The sequence below is a fragment of the Phyllobates terribilis genome, unplaced genomic scaffold (genome assembly GCF_046119375.1).
Source record: "Phyllobates terribilis strain yellow unplaced genomic scaffold, ASM4611937v1 Scaffold_2__4_contigs__length_985480577, whole genome shotgun sequence".
Taxonomy (NCBI): domain Eukaryota; kingdom Metazoa; phylum Chordata; class Amphibia; order Anura; family Dendrobatidae; genus Phyllobates; species Phyllobates terribilis.
Window position 1 is genome coordinate 698,028,808 of NW_027362762.1, and position 16,774 is coordinate 698,045,581.

The window sequence follows — 16,774 nt, forward strand, 5'->3', positions numbered from 1 at the left end:
CAGCGAGCAGCGTAAGTTGTCATAGAAGTGAGTGGTGAAGTGTCCATTAGCTCTTTGTCTTTTTTTTTACCTTTTGATGGTCCTCTACCATTCTACATAGTGTTGGCCAGCCAGCCACCATTTTTCTGAATTTGCTAGTTACAAAAAAATCCACATTATGGAGAATACAGAAGTTTGAGTACAATCAAATTCCCCTTCACTAAATGTGTCCAACTCTATCAGTTATCAAACATTTATCACCTATCCTATGAATAGGTAGTTAATGTTGTTTGTGGGATAACCGTTATAATATGAGTTTGTAATATTTTCAATGTCCATTCACTTTCAAGAGTAAAAAATAATTAACATTAGTAATATTGCCATATAAAGTTTTGAAAATTTACAATAATTTACAGAAACCAAAGTTAATAAGTTTACATTAATTACATTTATATTTGATGAAACATTTATACATTACTATAAAAAGAATGACAGTTTTAAGCTTTACCATTTTTGTCTGGAATACATGATCCATTATTTTTCTTTAGAGAAGATGTGCTTACCGATCGTGTTAAATTATTTAAACTAATTTTATCTGTTTCTGTAGGTAAACTTTGCCGTTCTTCATTTTCTGTTTCTCTGTGATAGAAGTAATTAAAGTTTGATACAATAACTGGAACTGGAAGGGCAATAGTCAGAACTCCTGCAATAGCACACAGAGTACCTACTGCTTTACCCCCTAATGTGATTGGACACATATCTCCATATCCAACAGTTGTCATTGTTACAACAGCCCACCAGAAGCCATCAGGGATGCTGATGAACTGAGATTTAGGTTCATCAACCTCAGCAAAATATACTGCACTAGAAAACAAAATTACACCAATAAAAAGAAAAAATATTAACAACCCCAGTTCTCTCATGCTGGCTTTTAGGGTTTGTCCTAATATCTGAAGCCCTTTTGAATGTCTTGAGAGCTTGAAAATTCGGAAGACTCTAACTAGTCGAACAATTCTTAAAATAGCAAGAGACATGTTTTGTTGTCCATTATCCTCTGTTTCTTTCGCAACTTCTGTAATAAGTGTTACAAAATATGGAATGATTGATACAATGTCAATTATATTCATAATATTTTGAAAGAACTCGGATGAACTTGGGCAGACGATAAACCGAACAGCAAGTTCAAATGAAAACCAAATAATGCAAGTAGTCTCCACAAGGAAAAATGGATCCGTGAAGGTATTAAGGTAAGCAGCCTCCTTCGTAAAATTGCTTGAATATTTAAATAAATTTTCTTCTCTAAATTCTGGTAATGTTTCTAGACAGAATATTAGTATGGAGATGACAATAACTAATACAGAAACTAACGCCATGCCTCTTGCTGCGCTTGAGCTTTCCGGGTATTCAAATAGCAACCAAAATTGCTTATGGTAATCATTTGTTGGTAAGGGGATTTCTGGATCCTTTAAAAAACCTTCATCATCTCGAAATTGATCTAAAGCTTCATTTCCAAGCTCATAGAAAACTATTTCATCTGCAAACACATCTATTGGAACATTTGCTGGACGCCGTATTTTTCCACCAGATTGATAGTAATATAAGATTCCATCAAAGCTAGGACGATTTCTATCAAAAAAATATTCATTTCTCATGGAATCAAAATAATGAATTCTTTTTTGAGGATCTCCAAGCAGTGTGTCAGGAAATTCACTTAGTGTTTTAAGTTGGGTCTCATATCTAAGACCTGCAATATTGATAAATACCCTTTGGTTCCCTTCTTCCAATATCATTTGTTCTGTAACTATGTTGTCGTGACATTCTTTAGAAATCCTGGAAAGATCAGTTTCATTTGATGTTTCATTCATATACAGTTTCCAGGTGGTATTTTGATCTGCAGAGACATGACTTTCATCTCCAGTAGCTTTGGTACATTTTGAATCAGTAGAAGATTCTTCATGATTTTGGACAGCCTTCTGAATGGTATCCATGATGTAACTTTAGTATTGACTAATTCTTATTACATTTTCTAAAAAAAAAGAAGAATATAAAAAAAAGTTAAAGAAAAAGATTGTAGAATGCAAGCCAACAAACCTCATGCACATGACAGCTTTAGCGCTCTGGGCAGCCGATTATAAGAAGCCATAAAGCAGCACTCATACAAATCTATGGGACTGTACTGTACATATTGTTTCTGTAGTAATGCTCGATTAGATTCCATATTATTGCTGCAAACTAAGGAAGCATTTAAAAGGGGTTATCCTTTCTCAACCATTTGAGGCACATTAACAGGATATGGCATAAATGTCTGATAGATGCTAATTACAGACCGGTCTCTAATCTTCCTTTCATCTCTAAATGCCTGGAATGCTTGGTCCACTCCCATCTAATCCGCTATCTCTCAGATAACTCTCTTCTCGACCCTCTACAATCTGGTTTCCGCTCTTTACACTCCACTGAAACTGCCCTCACTAAAGTATCTAATGATCTACTAACAGCTAAATCCAAAGGTCACTTCTCCCTGCTGATTCTCCTGGATCTCTCTGCTGAATTTGACACTGTGGATCACCAGCTCCTCCTCACTATGCTCCACTCTATAGGCCTCAAGGAAACCGTTCTCTCCTGGTTCTCCTCCTACCTCTTTGACCGCTCCTTCACTGTATCTTTTGCCGGCTAATCTTCCTCTCCTCGTCCCCTTACTATCAGGGTTCCACAGGGCTCAGTCCTAGGCCCCCTCCTCTTCTCTCTATACACTGCCCCTATTGGACAAACAATCAGCAGATTTGGGTTCCATTATCATCTCTATGCTGACGACACCCAATTATACACTTCTTCCCCTGACATCACCCCTACCCTAATACAAAATACCAAGAATTGTCTGTCTGCTGTCTCTAACATCATGTCCTCCTTCTATCTTAAACTGAATCTCTCCAAAACTGAACTTCTTGTGTTTCTCCCCTCTACTAACCTAACTCTACCTAACATCAAAATTACCTTGGCGGGTTCAACCATAACTCCCAAGCAGCACGCCCTCTGCCTTGGGATCATTTTCTACACTAACCTTTCCTTTACTCCCTATATCCGATCACTTACTCGCTCTTGTCACCTGCATCTTAAAAACATCTCCAGAATCCGACCTTTTCTCACCTTTGAAACTGCTAAAACTCTTACTGTTGCTCTTATTCACTCTCGTCTGGACTACTGCAACTCTCTTCTGATTGGTCTCCCTCTTACCAAACTTTCTCCTCTCCAATCCGTCCTGAATGTGGCAGCCAGGGTCGTATTTCTGTCCAGCCGCTCCACCGATGCCTCCACCTTGTGCCAGTCATTACACTGGTTGCCCATTTGCTACAGGGTCCAATATACACTGTGTGCAGAATTATTAGGCAAATGAGTATTTTGATCACATGATACTTTTTATACATGTTGTCCTACTCCAAGCTGCATAGGCTTGAGAGCCAACCACCAATTAAGTAAATCTGGTGATGTGCATCTCTGAAATGAGGAGGGGTGTTGACTAATGACATCAACACCCTATATAAGGTGTGCTTAATTATTAGGCAACTTCCTTTACTTTGGCAAAATGGGTCAGAAGAGAGATTTGATACGCTCTGAAAAGTCCAAAATTGTGAGATGTATTGCAGAGGGATGCTGCAGCCTTGAAATTTCCAAACCTTTGAAGCGTGATCACCGAACAATCAAGCGTTTCATGGCAAATAGCCAACAGGGTCGCAAGAAGCGTGTTGGCCAAAAATGGCGCAAAATAACTGCCCATGAATTGAGGAAAATCAAGCGTGAAGCTGCCAAGATGCCATTTGCCACCAGTTTTGCCATATTTCAGAGCTGCAACGTTATGGGAGTATCAAAAAGCACAAGATGTGCGATACTCAGGGACATGGCCAAGGTAAGGAAGTCTGAAAAACGACCACCTTTGAACAAGAAACATAAGATAAAACGTCAAGAATGGGCCAAAAAATATCTTAAGACTGATTTTTCAAAGGTTTTATGGACTGATGAAATGAGAGTGACTCTTGATGGGCCAGATGGATGGGCCAGAGGCTGGATCAGTAAAGGGCAGAGAGCTCCACTCCGACTCAGACGCCAGTAAGGTGGAGGTGGGGTACTGGTATAGGCTGGTATCATCAAAGATGTGGGACATTTTTGGGTTGAGGATGGAGTGAAGCTCAACTCCCAGACTTACTGCCAGTTTCTGGAAGACAACTTCTTCAAGCAGTGGTACAGGAAGAAGTCGGTATCGTTCAAGAAAAACATGATTTTCATGCAGGACAATGCTCCATCACATGCATCCAACTACTCCACAGCGTGGCTGGCCAGTAAAGGTCTAAAAGAAGAAAAAATAATGACATGGCCCCCTTGTTCACCTGATCTGAACCCCATAGAGAACCTGTGGTCCATCATAAAATGTGAGATCTACAGGAAGGGAAAACAATACACCTCTCGGAACAGTGTCTGGGAGGCATGGTGGCTGCTGCACGCAATGTTGATCAAAAACAGATCAAGCAACTGACAGAATCTATGGATGGAAGGCTGTTGAGTGTCATCATAAAGAAAGGTGGCTATATTGACCACAAATTTTTTTGGTTTTTGTTTTTGCATGTCAGAAATGTTTATTTCTAAATTTTGTGCACTGATATTGGTTTACCTGGTGAAAATAAACAATTGAGATGGGATTATATTTGGTTTTTATTAAGTTGCCTAATAATTCTGCACAGTAATAGTTACCTGCACAAACAGATATCCTCCTAAGATAGCCAAATCAAAAAAAAACCCACTCCAACTTCCAAAAATATTAAGCTTGGATATTTATGAGTCTTTTGGGTTGATTGAGAACATAGTTGCTGATCAATAATAAAAATAATCCTCTAAAATACAACTTGCCTAATAATTCTGCACACAGTGAAAACTCATCGCTCTCACCCACAAAGCTCTCCACAGTTCAGCACCGCCTTATATCTCCTACACATGCCCTCCGTTCTAAAAATGACCTAAGACTAACATCCCCCATAATCCGAACCTCGCACCTCCGTCTCCAAGACTTCTGCAGCAGTTCTCTGGAATGCACTACCCCAGACGATCCGACTGATGCCTAGCCCCCATGACTTCAAGTGCGCTTTAAAAACCCATCTCTTTAAACAAGCCTACCACCTCAACTACTCAGTAAACTAACTTTTCCCTGCCCCCTCCTTCTAAATATTATTCAGAATCTGCACCCTTCTAGTCATCTGTCTCCACACCCTCCATGCACACGATAACTGCACTCGATTCTTGAGTATTGTACTTAAACATACTGGCTGAGGACCGGATCATGCAACTTTATATGAAAATCCCTATTTATTATAATTGCCAGACCTGAAATAACAAGCACTTTTCACCTATTGTGTTCACCCATTTCCTTGTAGAATGTAAGCTTGCGAGCAGGGACCTCACTCCTAATGTAACTGTTTAAACTGTCTTAAATTGTACTGAATTTATTGTCTGTACATGTCCCCGCTTAATTGTAAAGTGCTGCGGAATATGTTGGCGCTATATAAATACAAATTATTAAAATTATTATTATAGATGCAACACTGGAATCTGCATCTATCTTGAGAACAGGGCTCTATTGCATGCTATCTCAAAAGGAGAGATGGCCAAAAGTGGGGCCTGCATTTATCAGATAGTTTGAAATGGGAATAAGTCTTTAAATGGAGTCTGTCAGTGCAAATTGACAGTATATACTAAGCACATAGCCCATTAGGGAATTTAGCCTGTATAAAAATTGCTGCCTCCGTTCTGCAGAAACTGAAGTTAAACCAAATATGCCAAGTAGTGTGCTCGGTGCATCCTTTGTATTGAAAATAAGCTCTATATACCTTTCCACCCACTGGTTTTCATGCCCTCACCTCCCTCACTGGTTAATGAAAACATTGGCTTGCCTGAAGTGAGCACTATCAGCAGATAAAACTCAGCTGAAACTGTGTTGTCAATCAACAGCAAGACAGGCATTCAAAGCCAGGTCACAGAACAGTTCATTAGTTTATACCATCAGTTTGGATGACAGACTTCCTTTAAGGCAAAATATGTGACAGACTTTCTTTAGAGAAAAATATGTGGCAGGCTCCCTTTAAAGGGAATCTGTCAGTAAGATCAAACCTCTTAAGCCATCTATATGAGTGTGTAGGTCATAATACACTGAATAAAATAATTCCTTGATATCTGTGATCCAATGTATTATTCAGGAGATATCCATGTTTTTCTTATATGTAAATGAGCAGTTCAAGGCTATTGGTGGGACACTGATCTGCATGAGAATCTGCCTCAAGAGATTACTTTACATGAATGGGGGAGTTACCAGTGTGATATATATCTAACACAGAGCAGTAGATATGAACTTTGCCTCATTATAAATATGTTAGCAGCTGCAGATCTCACAGCTCTGCTGTATTACAACAATATTGCAGCCCTGTCTGCCTGTGAGATGGAAGCTGAGAGGAACCTGCAGATGTGTCAGTTATAATCACACACAGCTCTGCAGTGAGATCAGGAGAGCAGAGAGCGGCCATTACATATCACACTGGGAACTCCCCCTTATATTTAAAACAAGCTCTGGAGGCAGATTCTCATACAGAGCAGTGTCCGGCTCATAGTCCTGAACAGCTCCATTACATATAAGAAAATGTGGATTTTTCTGTAATACAACATTAGCTCATAGATATCAAGGTATCATTTTATTCAGCTTCCTATGACCTACATGCCCATATAGATGGCTTAGGAGGATTAACCCTACTGACAGATTCCCTTTAAAACAAATTATCTCCATAATAAGGTGGAGTGTTTAAGGCTCCATAGAAAAGAACCATCTATGACTTTCTTGCACCATAAAATATATCACATTGATAAACCACTGATACTCTTTATGGGGCACAGGAACTGTGACATTGTCAGCTGTTTGATGATTACGTAGTGGAATCCAACTTTGTTTATGGCTTCCATTCCATTAGCATGAAGCACAACACATACTGCGATATTCATATCACATAACGGCTTTATATTTCCGACAACAGACTTTTCTTTCAGTACTTATTATGAAAGAAAAATTCTATTTGTCAAAAGTAAAATTAGTATGTGACAGCAGGTGAAATGAGTTAATGGAAAGAAAAGCAGCACGTACTTGAGAACACTACATTAACTGGCTTATAGGATCGTGTGTTCAAAAGTTAAAGAGGAAAGTTTTCCTATATTGCAGTTAGAAATTGCTTTGCTTTTAGGTAAAAAAATAAAATATAGTATATCATTTTAGTAATTTACTGTTTCTGAATATAGCTACTATTACTAATTGTCTATGGGTGTCCTGAGTAGAAAATTCATTTTCAAAAACTATGTAATACTGAATTGGCTTCAAACAGGGTATCTCACTCTGGAGGATCATAAATGTTCATCCATTTTGCAGACAGCCCATTAGTTTTACCTGGCACCAAGAAGGGCTCATTCACACACAAGTTTTCGTGTATGAAGTGCGATCTGTGTTTTTTCCCAGATAGCACTCATACCTGTGACAGCCTATGGGGCTGTTCACATGTTTGCGATTTTTTGTGGACGATTCAAAATCGTGGAGACATATCTAACAGACTATGGATCAGAAAAAAAAAACATGCTGAAAATCACTGTTGAAACTTGGTTCATTTTTCTCGTACGGTAAAGAAACTGACGTCTAAATGAGACCTTATTCTACAGCAGCAGGACAACCTAGTAACAGCTAATAGTTGTGGCACACTTCTAACAGCAGAACGTCCAAGGTGAACGACCCTTGAAATATAAAGGGTCAATTTTTTTACATTATAATTTTATATCATAATCATTTTCCTAACAATATCTAATTGAATATCAACTCTGTTAATGCATCTTGCTGTGTTTTTAGAAGTCTAAGTGGTAGCTTGTCAATAGATGATTCTGAAGGGCAAAGCTTCAGTCATTGCTTTGACCAATCACATTCATCATTGCTCAACAGCTTCTGTTATATTGCATTATGTACCTGTCAGCAGTGAGCATATACAGGTAATGAATCATTGATGTATTAAAAAGTATTTTTACATTTTGAAGATTTGTTGCAGAATTTTGAAAAATAAAAACAATCTACCGTAGTCTATGCATCTGAGTGAGGTTGTTAGGGCTGCATGATTTCTGATAGCGGAAAATTTTTGCAACAGTGTTAATATAATCTTTGTCAAGAATCTTTGCAGAAAACTGTCTACTTTCTATTCTCTAAAACTTTAAGGCTATGTGCCCACGATGCAGAAATGCTCCGGATTTTTTTTGAGCGTTTCTGCATCTCCCTGGCAGAAAAAACGCATGCGGATTGTACATGTGGATTGTACATGAGGATTGTACATGCGTTTTTCCTGCCAGGGACGAGCGGATGTGAAGCGTTCTTCACATGCATTTCCGCATGCGGGTTGACAAGCGCTTTCCAAGCTATTTTAGCATCACTTGGAAAGTGCTTCACAACTTGGTCACACTATATAAATCCATGCAAACGGCATGGATTTATGTAGTGTGACCCCAAAGAATGTCAAAAAATTGAAAAATAAATCTATACTTACCTTTCGATGGACCCCGCAGTCTTGCTTAACTTCTTCCTGGCTTGCCGGCAACTCACGGTACACTACACTGAAGGACCTGCCGTCACATGACTATGACGTCAGCGCAGGCCCTTCAGTCCACTGCGAGCTGCCGGCAAGTGAAGACAAGGAGACCGGGGGCCATCAGAAGGTAAACATAATATTTATTTTTTATTTTATTCTTTTTTTTACAGGTTCTATGGTACCCGGGTCCGGAGGAGAGTCTCCTGTCCTCCACACCCTGGTACCATCCGCACATTGAAACGCTTGGATTCTGCATGTACATATGCAGTGATGCGTAATAGATGCGTTCCAATGCAAGTCAACGGTGGCGAAAACGCAGCGCTTCCGCAAAATAATTGGTAGTGCTGCGCTTTTCCGCAATGATAACCCGCAGTGGAAATTTCCGCAGCATGTGCACAGCACATGTGGATTATCATTGGGGAACATGGCAGGCCTTCTACCATGCGTTTTTTAAGCGTTTCTGCAGCCTTTTTGCCGCTGCGGAAATGCTTAAAAAACGCATCGTGGGCACACAGCCTAAAGGGAACCCGTCGTCAGGTTTTTTCCATATAAAATAGAGCGAGCATCTTTAAGCCCTTTGTTATAGCATACTAGAATGCTGTATACATGTCCATAATGCGCTCTGCATAACACAACAAAAGCTTTTTTTATACTCCCCTATGGCGCATTTCGGTCCAATGGGAGTCACTGGTCTTGATTGGGCGCCTGATCTCTTATTTTACGATCACTGTCCTATGGTCATCCACACATAATGATAATGCCCCGTCTCATGCTGCACATAACACATCTGCATCTCTGGCTGCTATGGGCATAAAAGGGGACAAACTTATGGTGTGGCCCCAATGCTCCCCTGACCTCAACCCCATTGAGAACCTCTGGAGCATCATCAAAAGGAGTGTCTATGATGGCGGGAGGCAGTTCACATTAAGCAACAGCTCTGGGAGGGTATTCTGTCCTCATGCAAAACAATTGAAGCAGAAACCATCCAAAACCTGACAAATTCAATGGACGAGAGAGTTCAGAAGCTCCTTTCGAACAAGCGGTCCTATGTGCAAATGTAACATCACCTAGAATAAAGTTTGGAGTTGAAAACTGTTTGATTTCAGTTTGTAATAACCTGCTAATGCTTATAATTTCAAAAATGACCATTTTTTTTATTAAAATGAAAAGGTTGAAAACTCTGCTGTGCATAATAATTTGGAACATGCATTTTGAGTGCAGTTTGAGTTTTTTATTTTTTTAAAAATATACTGTTATCATAGGCAGTTTGTACAAAAACCTTTCAATTGTACTCTAATAGTTATTTGACTGGAAAATTACAATGACTGCAATTCATATAGGTAATTTTGGAAAATCTAAGAAAATATTATTTGCATAATAATTTGGAACACAGTGTACAGTACAGGCCAAAAGTTTGGACACACCTTCTCATTTCAAGATTTTTCTGTATTTTCATGACTATGAAAATTGTACATTCACAATGAAGGCATCAAAACTATGAATTAACACATGTGGAATTATATACTTAACAAAAAAGTGTGAAACAACTGAAAATATGTCTTATATTCTAGGTTCTTCAAAGTAGCCACCTTTTGCTTTGATGACTGCTTTGCACACTCTTGGCATTCTCTTGATAAGCTTCAAGAGGTAGTCACCGGAAATGGTTTTCACTTCACAGGTGTGCCCTGTCAGGTTTAATAAGTGGTATTTCTTGCCTTATAAAAGGGGTTGGGACCATCAGTTGTGTTGTGCAGAAGTCTGGTGGATACACAGCTGATAGTCCTACTTAATAGACTGTTAGAATTTGTATTATGGCAAGAAAAAAGCAGCTAAGTAAAGAAAAATGAGTGGCCATCATTACTTTAAGAAATGAAGGTCAGTCAGTGCGAAAAATTAGTAAAACTTTGAAAGTGTCCCCAAGTGCAGCTGCAAAAACCATCAAGCGCTGCAAAGAAACTGGCTCACATGAGGACCGCCCCAGGAAAGGAAGACCAAGAGTCACCTCTGCTTCTGAGGATAAGTTTATCCAAGTCACCAGCCTCAGAAATCGCAGGTTAACAGCAGCTCAGATTAGAAACCAGATCAATGCCACACAGAGTTCTAGCAGCAGACACATCTCTTCAACAACTGTTAAGAGGAGACTTTGTGCAGCAGGCCTTCACGGTAAAATAGCTGCTAGGAAACCACTGCTAAGGACAAGCAACAAGCAGAAGAGACTTGTTTGGGCTAAAGAACACAACCACCGTGTTTTTGTGCGACGCAGAAAAGGTGAACGGATGGACTCTACATGCCTGGTTCCCACCGTGAAGCATGGAGGAGGAGGTGTGATGGTGTGGGGGTGCTTTGCTGGTGACACTGTTGGGGATTTATTCAAAATTGAAGGCATACTGAACCAGAATGGCTACCACAGCATCTTGCAGCGGCATGCTATTCCATCTGGTTTGCGTTTAGTTGGACCATCATTTATTTTTCAACAGTACAATGACCCCAAACATACCTCCATGCTGTGTAAGGGCTATTTGACCAAGAAGGAGAGTGATGGGGTGCTACGCCAGATGACCTGGCCTCCACAGTCACCAGACCTGAACCCAATCGAGATGGTTTGGGGTGAGCTGGACCGCAGAGTGAAGGCAAAAGGGCCAACAGGTGCTTAGCATCTCTGGGAACTCCTTCAAGATTGTTGGAAGACCATTTCTGGTGACTACCTCTTGAAGCTCATCAAGAGAATGCCTAGAGTGTGCAAAGCAGTCATCAAAGCAAAAGGTGGCTACTTTGAAGAACCTAGAATATAAGACATATTTTCATTTGTTTCACACTTTATTAAGTATATAATTCCACATGTGTTCATAGTTTTGATGCTTTCAGTGTGAATGCAGTGTGAATGTACAATTTTCATAGTCATGAAAATACAGAAAAATCTTTAAATGAGAAGGTGTGTCCAAACTTTTGGTCTGTACTATATATATATATATATATATATATATATATATATACAGTCATATGAAAAAGTTTGGGCACCCCTATTAATCTTAAGCTTAATGTTTTATAAAAATTAGTGTTTTTGCAACAGCTATTTCAGTTTGATATATGTAATAACTGTTGGACACAGTAATGTTTCTGCCTTGAAATGAGGTTTATTGTACTAACAGAAAATATGCAATCTGCATTCAAACAAAATTTGACAGGTGCATAAGTATGGGCACCCTTATCATTTTCTTGTTTTAAATACTCCTACCTACTTTTTACTGACTTACTAACGCACTTTTTTTTGTTTTGTAACCTCAATGAGCTTTGAACTTCATAGCCAGGTGTATGCAATCGTGAGAAAAGCTACTTAAAGTGGCCACTTGCAAGTTGTTCTCCTGTTTGAATCTCCTCTGAAGAGTGGCATCATGGGCTCCTCAAAACAACTGTCAAATGATCTGAAAACAAAGATTATTCAACATAGTTGTTCAGGGGAAGGATACAAAAAGCTGTCTCAGAGATTTAACCTGTCAGTTTCCACTGTGAGGAACATAGTAAGGAAATGGAAGAACACAGGGACAGTTCTTGTTAAGGCCAGAAGTGGCAGGCCAAGAAAAACATCAGCAAAGCAGAGAAGAAGAATGGTGAGATCAGTCAAGGACAATCCTCAGACCACCTCCAGAGAGCTGCAGCATCAACTTGCTGCAGATGGTGTCACTGTGCATCGGTCAACTATACAACGCACTTTGCACAAGGAGAAGCTGTATGGGAGAGTGATGCGAAAGAAGCCGTTTCTGCAAGCACGCCACAAACAGAGTCGGCTGAGGTATGCAAAAGCACATTTAGAGAAGCCAATTTCTTTTTGGAAGAAGGTCCTGTGGACTGATGAAACCAAGATTGAGTTGTTTGGTCATACAAAAAGGCGTTATGCATGGCAGCAAAAACACACAGCATTCCAAGAAAAACACTTGCTACCCACAGTAAAATTTGATGGAGGTTCCATCATGCTTTGGGGCTGTGTGGCCAATGCCGGCACTGGGAATCTTGTTAAAGTTGAGGGACGCATGGATTCCACTCAGTATCAGCAGATTCTTGACAATAATGTTCAAGAATCAGTGATAAAGTTGAAGTTACGCAGGGGATGGATCTTTCAGAAAGACAATAATCCAAAACACCGCTCCAAATCTACTCAGGCATTCATGCAAAGGAACAATTACAATGGTCTGGAATGGCAATCCCAGTCCTCAGACCTGAATATCATTGAACATCTGTGGGATCATTTGAAGAGGGCTGTCCATGCTCGGCGACCATCAAACTTAACTGAACTGGAATTGTTTTGTAAAGAGGAATGGTCAAAAATACCTTCATCCAGGATCCAGGAAATCATTAAAAGCTACAGGAAGCGACTAGAGGCAAAAGGAGGATCTACTAAATATTAATGTCACTTTTCTGGTGAGGTGTCCATACTTATGCACCTGTCAAATTTTGTTTGAATGCAGATTGCACATTTTCTGTTAGTACAAAAAACCTCATTTCAAGGCAGAAACATTACTGTGTCCAACAGTTATTACATATATCAAACTGAAAGAGCTGCTGCAAAAACACAAATTTTTATAAAACATTAAGCTTAAGATTAATAGGGGTGCCCAAACTTTTTCATATAACTGTATATATTTATATATATAGTATATATATATATACCTATTGAAGTGACTTACTTTTCATGTGTACTTATTACTATTTTTCTTATGGTATTTCTCTTTTTTGAAGTGCTGCATTCATTTGAGCCCATCTCTCACACATTTCTGCTGCGCTTTTCTTTTCTTATTGACTGTTATTATTTATAATGAATATGTGACTTTGGTCTGACTCATTGTAATTCTAGCATTGTTTATATGGTGGTACTTTTGCTTATATATATGTCTATCTGTATTTATAAAATTTATACACAATTTCTTTTGACCCCATATATTATTGGGTTACAGTGCCTTTTCCCCCAGTTTGAATGCACCATCTTTGAGTATCTTTTTCCTTGATTTTTACTTGTTTTTAAATACTACGATTAATAAAAATTATTTATTTTATGAATACTCAGCTGTGTGTCATGTCTATAGCTTATTTATCATTGGACTGAACCACTGCATAAATGAGTATAAGAAAAGTAAATTTTTGTGTTATGCAGAGCGCATTGGGGACATACAGTACATACAGCTTTCAGAATGCTGTAACAGAGGGATTACAGGCACTGGCCCTACTTTATATGGGAAAAACCTGGTGACAGGTTACCTTTAATGAACAATATGATGAACCGCCTATTTAGTACACATTTTACTTGATCTCTCTGTAGCTACTTACCCGTCTGTTGCCATCAGCTCGGAGGTTTCTGAATAGAAAGAACAACTGCTGCATCTTTATCATCTTCATCCATTCTATGTAGAAACAGAAACAGTAATGTCCATGTCAAGAAGAAATATAATAAAATATAATAAATATTTGTAACTGGAAACCTTATCATATATTGTCTTTTATGTACTCTTTAAAATTTTGAAACTTAAAGAGGATCTACCCAAGTTAAAGGGGTTTTCTACCCCCATGATTCTCTGAAAAACAGCTGTCAATGGTATATGTTAAAGGAAATGTATCACATCATTTTTGTTTTGCATTTGACTCGCCCATGGGGATATGGGGGGACTCTGTACCCGGGTCTTTACCTTCTTTATAGGATGTCACGGTAGTCGGCTCCCGGGCCCGTCATCTGGGGTCACTCTTTAAAGGGGGCTTGTTAACAGTTTTGTCTCGTGACGCCACCTGTGGTTCCCGGTAATGAGTACCGGTGCTTCTGCAGACCTCCGGGGATGATGGGATGGCAGCTGGGATGTTTATGCTCCCCATAGGCGGAGCGGGCCCCCGAGGCAGTGTAGTGGCAGATGGTGATGCTGGTGCGTTGTACTGCAGGCGCGGTAGCATGGTGGAAATAACTGACAGAGACATTGGAGTGCAGTCATCCGAGTTTACTCACAGTTCTTTTTAGGTTCCTCGGGTACATTGTCCAGGTGTCAGACTCCCGCGTCGCACTGTGTTTGCCAGGTAGGGGTTCAGCACTCCTTCAGGTGTATCAGAAGCACTTATCGGGACCCCCTTTCTTTATGTTCCTTCCTTGACCGCCTTCCTGCACTGGGTCTTCTCCCTCCTGCCCTGCTCTTCCCCACACATAGTCCCGGTCGGGTACTCTGAGATCCCTCTGGGCAACCTGGAGTTCCCGGACCTACTTGGTGACCTTCACGGCGGCTAGGGTGAGGTTGTGGCAACTGCACCATGGAAGTGCAGAAGCCTCCAGTTTTTCCAGCCGAGACCTGGAGTAATACGGCTGGGCCAGGGACCGGTTCCCTTCCTGCGGCTGATCCCTCTGACTCTTGGCAGATTCGGGTGTACGGGTGCCGTCCTGCACTCACTGTATCCCCTGGGATCCCTTCTGTAATGGAGCCTTCCTCCCTGACTCCCCTCTCTCTCCAGGGTCTCTCTTACTAGGCTCCACTATGGAGCAGCGCTCCTGAAGAGACTCTGTTCCACTCCTCCTTTCTCTCACTGCATCACTCACTGAACCAACTCTCCAACTAACTAAGATGGCTCCCTATATATATCTATTCTCTAAGTGCTCCCCTGGTCTACGTCCTCCACCCACACCCACTACTAGTTCCCCCTCTCTTTGGTTCCCCCCACTCCAGTCACGGACGGGCAGCAGAAGAAGTGCATAATGCCCTTCCAGCCGGCCTGGAGTAGTGTAGTGTTGAGTGCAGGTGTTGGGGTCCCGGGCAGTACTCCATCCTTACCTGAAAGAAGGAGATACAACACCTCTGGGTGAGGTGCAGTACCTCTGTGGCGACTGAACGCTCTGGGGCGCCACACATTAATGTAAAAAAGTTTTTATATTTTCTACTGATAACTGTTTAAAATTAACTCTTGTAATATTTATTTTTTTAATTATTATTTATTAGTTCAAACACTGGGGGCTGCCATTTTAATTTTCTGGTGTATAAGTGTCAGTGCACACCACTTACACACAATAAATACTGCAGACATAGGGCATAGTAAGTCTTCTGCATCCAACACTATCTCCATCCCTTGCAGCTGCCTCAGCTGAGTATTGAGCATGTCCCTGGGCATGGCCAATTCATAACTGTAGGTGGAGCCTGACAAAATTTTATTAAAGCCCCGCATTATGCACTGGACTACAATTTTCCTCTGTCACTACAACTTACTGTGATAAGAGTGGAGCAGTCAAATCTTTGCTGGCTGTAGCACTCAGATCACAGTATTCACCAGTGTGCAGTGATATCAGATCTGGGCATCAGGGCTCCAATGATGTATTAACCAGGTATTATCATATTTGCCAGTGTATTAACAAGACAATGGATGAAGTCACCATTGCAGCCCTTGTCATCAGACCTGCTGTCACCATACACCGGTAATCACTGTGATCAGAGCATAAGAGCTAGCAAAGATTTGAATTCTCCGCTATGATCACTGTAAGCTCTGAAGAGTGTTAACCAGGGCTGGCTAACTGCCCTCTCTCTTCCTCTAAAGCCTCCTCTTATCTTATTAGGCTCTTCAACTGCTGTTATTTGTTTATATTTCTGGAAAGCTGGGCAATAAGTTTTCCAAGGAACAGCTTTGCCAGGGACTCAACTTTACCAGGAACATATACAACTAACAGTGGCTGAAAACCCTATCTGTAGCTGGGAAAGCCGATGAAAGCTTGGTAGCTAGCTTTCCTTGGAATAGATGAGTTCTTCAGCCAGCGTTAGTTTAATTTGTACCTGGGAAGGCTGGCTGGCAAGTTTTCCAAGGAACAACTTTCCCAGGAACAGATGTAAAGTGCAGCAGAACGGTAGTGGCGATCGAGCTGCTATCTGGTTACAGACAAGGGGTGTCCCAGTCCTAGTGTGCTGTAGGGTGTCTGGTGCATTACACTCACTTGTTTGCCACAGGTCTCCACTGCCTCCAGGCTTCCATTCTCAGGAGCCGCTGCACACAATGCATGGGACATCAGATTATTTGCAACAGTCAAACTTTTACTAAATAGTCCAAGTTCATCAGGTGGATACAGGTGCGATAGGGCACAGCAATTCACACTTCCATCATCCTTAATACAACTTCTCTTCTGTCTTGCCACCCATTCTGGACGACCCCAA

At 40.6% G+C, this 16,774-nt stretch overlaps 1 protein-coding gene and 1 long non-coding RNA gene across 2 annotated transcripts in view; both read right to left on the reverse strand.

Moving 5' to 3' along the window:
• Positions 1–476: 476 nt before the first annotated feature.
• KCNA10 (potassium voltage-gated channel subfamily A member 10) lies at positions 477–2,007 on the reverse strand. Its single transcript, XM_073669207.1, has one exon. The coding sequence runs from the start codon at positions 1,965–1,967 to the stop codon at positions 477–479; it is 1,491 nt and encodes a 496-aa protein (XP_073525308.1). The 5' UTR covers positions 1,968–2,007.
• Positions 2,008–13,937: 11,930 nt separating this feature from the next.
• The window catches only part of LOC141252943 (uncharacterized), a 47,007-nt gene continuing 44,170 nt past the window's right edge, over positions 13,938–16,774 (reverse strand). Inside the window, exon 3 of the long non-coding RNA XR_012314161.1 lies at positions 13,938–14,011. This is a non-coding gene — a long non-coding RNA (uncharacterized lncRNA). The remainder of the gene's footprint in view (positions 14,012–16,774) is intronic.

What these genes read in the sequence shown, in the direction of transcription:
- KCNA10 (XM_073669207.1), bottom strand. Translation starts at nt 1,967, where the DNA reads ATGGATACCATTCAGAAGGCTGTCCAAAATCATGAAGAATCTTCTACT.